This window comes from Mandrillus leucophaeus, unplaced genomic scaffold (genome assembly GCF_000951045.1).
Source record: "Mandrillus leucophaeus isolate KB7577 unplaced genomic scaffold, Mleu.le_1.0 Scaffold426, whole genome shotgun sequence".
NCBI lineage: Eukaryota > Metazoa > Chordata > Mammalia > Primates > Cercopithecidae > Mandrillus > Mandrillus leucophaeus.
Window position 1 is genome coordinate 1,243,357 of NW_012104543.1, and position 1,782 is coordinate 1,245,138.

A 1,782-nucleotide genomic window follows, 5' to 3' on the forward strand; every position below is an offset into this window, starting at 1 on the left:
TCTTCCCCTCCCTCCCTTCATCCGTCCATCCCTCCCTTCGTCCGTCCCTCCCTTCATCCGTCCTTCCCTCCCTTCATCCGTCCATCCCTCCCTTCATCCGTCCAGCCATCCCTCTCTCCCTCCCTCCCTCCATCCGTTCACCCAGTTGTGCACATCTGCGTGCTGGGCACCCAGCCGGACCCTGGAGCCATGAGTGAGCAAGAACAGCCATGAGTGCCTTAGAAGCTTACAGTTGGGAGCGGGGAGGACACAACGTTATCATCAAAGAATTAAGTGGCACCAGGTACTGCAGAGAAAAACAAAAGTGTCTAGCCAGGGGCTGTCCAGGGGCTGTCCTGGTTAAAGTGGCAGCAAAGGCCCCTATAAGTCTCATTGAAGCTGTGACCTGACAGAGAAGGAGAAGTTAGTCAGGCGAAGGCAGGAGAGGAATGTTCCAGGCTGTGCGAATGACAGCTGGAGTGTGGAGACACACATGAGTTGGTCGGACAAACCTGTATTCAAATCCTGGCTCCTCCCCTGCTTCCTAGCTGTGTGATGCAGGGGACATGGTCAACCTCTCTGTGCTGCTGTCTTCACCTCAGTTAACAGCTGCTGTCTCGTCCGGATATTGTGTAAGACGAGGTAGCTGGAAACAGAACCCCGTGATCAATGAGGGCTCAGAACGTGTTTGCTGAATGGCTGGACAGAGCGTTATCTGGGTCTCATTTGGGAGAAAGTAAACATGGCCTTGGTTTTAATATTTGCTAAGTCCCTGCTGGGTGCAGGGAGAAGTGAAAGTGTAGGCTCTTGTGCCCCCAAAATGGCCCAGCCACCTGGCAAGCTCCAGGATGCCACAGGGTGAGAGGAAGAGAAGATCCTGGGCCAGAGTCAAGGGAGGGAGAAGTCAGTGCCGGGCTTGGAGGCAAATGGAGCTTGGCTAGGGCTTGAGCAGCCGGACTGGCGTTCCGAATGGAGGGCACAGCTAAGGTAGAGGCCAGGAGGGTATGGCTGGCCCTTCCCAGCTGCAGCGTGGGGGTGGGAGGGCGGGGAGGGGGAGGCAGCTTCCGGGAGTGGAAGGCCCCCAGGGGCGGGTCCAACCCAGTCTGCTCAGCTTGGCCTTAACCGCGGCACCCCCAGATCTCCATCCAGTTCCTGGTGTACAGGCGCAGCGCCGCCGCCTCGGAGCTTGAGCCCCTCCTCCTCCCCAGCTGACCGAGGCCGGCTGAGCGCAGGAGGACGGGGACCACCGGAAGCCACACCAGGCAGGGGGAGGTGTGGGCAGTGATGGTGCTGCAGCTCTGCATCAGTGTGTGGGCGGCCTCTGGATCCCCCATGGACCGAACCGTCCCCTCTGGGAACACACCTTCAGGTAGACCCTGAAGCCTCGAGGCCGGGGCTGGAGCGGAGACCCCAGGACCTCTCAGGAGACAGGCTGCCCCTCCTACCACCTACCTCATTCTGCCTACTCACCCCAGGGGCCACAGCTGCAGCCTGCGGGACTCAGGACTGTCCTGTCAACTCCAGACAACTGAGTAAACAGGCCGGGTGTGGTGGCTCACACCTCTCATCTCAGAACTTTGGGAGGCGGAAGCGGGTGGATCACTTGACGTCCGGAGTTCGAGACCAGCCTGGCCAACATGGTGAAACCCCGTCTCTACCAAAAATACAAAAATTAGCCAGGTGTGGTGGCACACACCTGTAGTCCCAGCTTCTTGGGAGGCTGAGGCAGGAGAATTGTTTGAACCCGGGAGACAGAGGTTGCAGTGAGCTGAGATCGTGCCACTGCACTCCAGCCTGGGTGAC

At 58.9% G+C, this 1,782-nt stretch overlaps 1 protein-coding gene across 4 annotated transcripts in view; it reads left to right on the forward strand.

Moving 5' to 3' along the window:
* Positions 1 to 1,782, forward strand: part of PQLC2 (PQ loop repeat containing 2) — a 21,071-nt gene that overhangs the window by 18,341 nt on the left and 948 nt on the right. The window contains exon 8 of one of the 4 annotated variants that reach the window (XM_011993130.1): positions 1,117 to 1,782. The exons of the other annotated variants lie outside the window; for them this stretch is intronic. Coding sequence (XP_011848520.1) covers positions 1,117 to 1,191 — 75 coding nt within the window. The 3' untranslated portion in view covers positions 1,192 to 1,782. The remainder of the gene's footprint in view (positions 1 to 1,116) is intronic. 4 annotated transcript variants of the gene reach the window in all.